We start from the raw sequence: 1,825 nt of genomic DNA on the forward strand, positions 1-1,825 counted from the left end.
GGCGGGGCCTGCCGGGGGTGGGCGGGGCCTCCGGGCAAGCCCCTCCCCGCCCACCGTCCCCTCCCCCCAGAGCCAATGAGCTGCCGCTGAGGGCCCCAGCGCCGGCCGCCGCGAGGGGGAGGGGGGCACGCCCGTCACGTGTCCCAGCCATGGGGGTGGGTGATGGGCAGGTGGGAAAGGCGGGGCTCCCTGACCTAGATTTGACCAATGGCACGGCGGCGGGAAGGCGGGGCCTGACCCAGTTTTAGCCAATGGGAGGCGGCGGCAAGGAAGGGAGGCCTCAGGGGCTGGGAGCACGTGGGGCAGCACGTGTGGCCGGACCCAGGCGGCGGGGAGGCCAGGTCTTAAAGGGGCCGCACGGGGGGATGAGTGTGGGAGTCCAAGGGGGAGGAGACAGATCGGTGCACCCACCCCCCAGTCGGGATTGCCCAGGCGTCCGGGCTTGTGCTCCTCGGGCAGCTGCGGCCTTGCTCCCTCTAGGTTTGCTGGCCGCCGCGGAGATGCCGCTACCCCTGGGGAGGGGGTGGTGCCGGGCGCTGCCCTTCTGCTGAGACTTAGAGGGTCTGGGGCTGGGCGCCTGGCGCAGCACCCAAAAGGAAACAGAAACGGCCTGTCCTGGTCCGTCTGTCTTCTCCCGGCTGCCCCGAGCTGGGCCGGACACAAGTCTGGATGTCATTAGAGCTAGCCGCAGTGCTGGCCAGGGTTGGGGGGAGCCAGTGGTTGAGCCCAGAGGGCCTGTTTCCCCCCCACCCTTATTTCAAGGTGAGGACACTGCTTTGGGTTTCTTTTCTTCTTCTTCTTTTTTTTTTTTTTTTTTTTAAAATAATCTTCATACAATTTTATTTAAATTTCAGACAAAGTTCTTCCCCCTCCCCCCACCCCTGCAGCAAGACCCCCTGAAAAATCATCCTCTACCCCTAGGGCCCCCTCTCTTCTGACTAACTTGACTGCCAGAAGGCAGGTTACCCCATCCTCTTCTGCCTGGGGGTGGTGGTGGGGAGCAGTCATCCCTCATCCCAAGCCACACACTGTACCTTGGAGGCCTGGGCTCAGCCTTCTCGTTCAGGATTTGGGAGGGCTTGCTTAATGGGGTGCAGACCCCATGTTCTGAGTCTGACCCCAAGCAGCATCTGGGATGCCACCAGCTGTCAAGGCCTGAATGACCCTTTTTATCCCCTCTCAGACTTGAGATGCACTGAGTTAAGGGGGTTAATCCAGCCCCTGGAGGCAAACTTTAAGACAAGGACCCTCTCCCTAGTGTTGGGATGCAGGGCTGATAGCCACCATCAGCCCCGGGGACAACTCTAGGGGCATTCTGATCTCTGAACTGTGGGGTATGGTCCCTCCACAGCTAAACTGGGGAAGCCTTGGAAGAGAAGGCAGTACTGAGACAGACACCCACACCCTCATTCCACCCCAAAATCTACCTCCGAACAGTGACCCAGCGTAGCACCTGTCACTTCAGGGGATAGGGGATGGCATCATGGTTAGGGGGAAGGGGCTGGGACCCTCATATTGTTGGGGACTCCCCGGTTGCCCCTGTGGAAAGGGGCCTGTTGTCTGGTCAGAAGGTGCAGGAACTGCCTGCTAGCTGACAGTTTGGGCAGGTCTGGCACCATCCACTGCAAGAGAAGAAGGAAAAAGGAGGGTTAACAGAACAGGAGAAATGACCTAAGCTACAACTACTGCAAGGGGATGGGATGTGGGAACCCGATGCACTGTTCCCCCAACCCCCCTCCCTCCCCCCCCACCAGGATGCCTTGGTTCTATCTCTGTGCAGGGAGGGGAGTGGGGTCTGCTGGTTCCCTGGGAGTGGGGGGAAAGA

The 1,825-nt window shown here is 60.7% G+C and overlaps 1 protein-coding gene across 1 annotated transcript in view; it reads right to left on the reverse strand.

Annotated features, from left to right (window-relative positions):
- Window positions 1-87: 87 nt before the first annotated feature.
- CA11 (carbonic anhydrase 11) overlaps window positions 88-1,825 on the reverse strand; it is a gene marked incomplete at its 5' end in the record, with an annotated part of 6,278 nt that continues 4,540 nt past the window's right edge. Inside the window, one exon of the mRNA XM_025207772.1 lies at window positions 88-1,622. Coding sequence (XP_025063557.1) covers window positions 1,488-1,622 — 135 coding nt within the window. The remainder of the gene's footprint in view (window positions 1,623-1,825) is intronic.

Source organism: Alligator sinensis, unplaced genomic scaffold (assembly GCF_000455745.1).
Source record: "Alligator sinensis unplaced genomic scaffold, ASM45574v1 scaffold709_1, whole genome shotgun sequence".
Classification (NCBI taxonomy): Eukaryota; Metazoa; Chordata; order Crocodylia; family Alligatoridae; genus Alligator; species Alligator sinensis.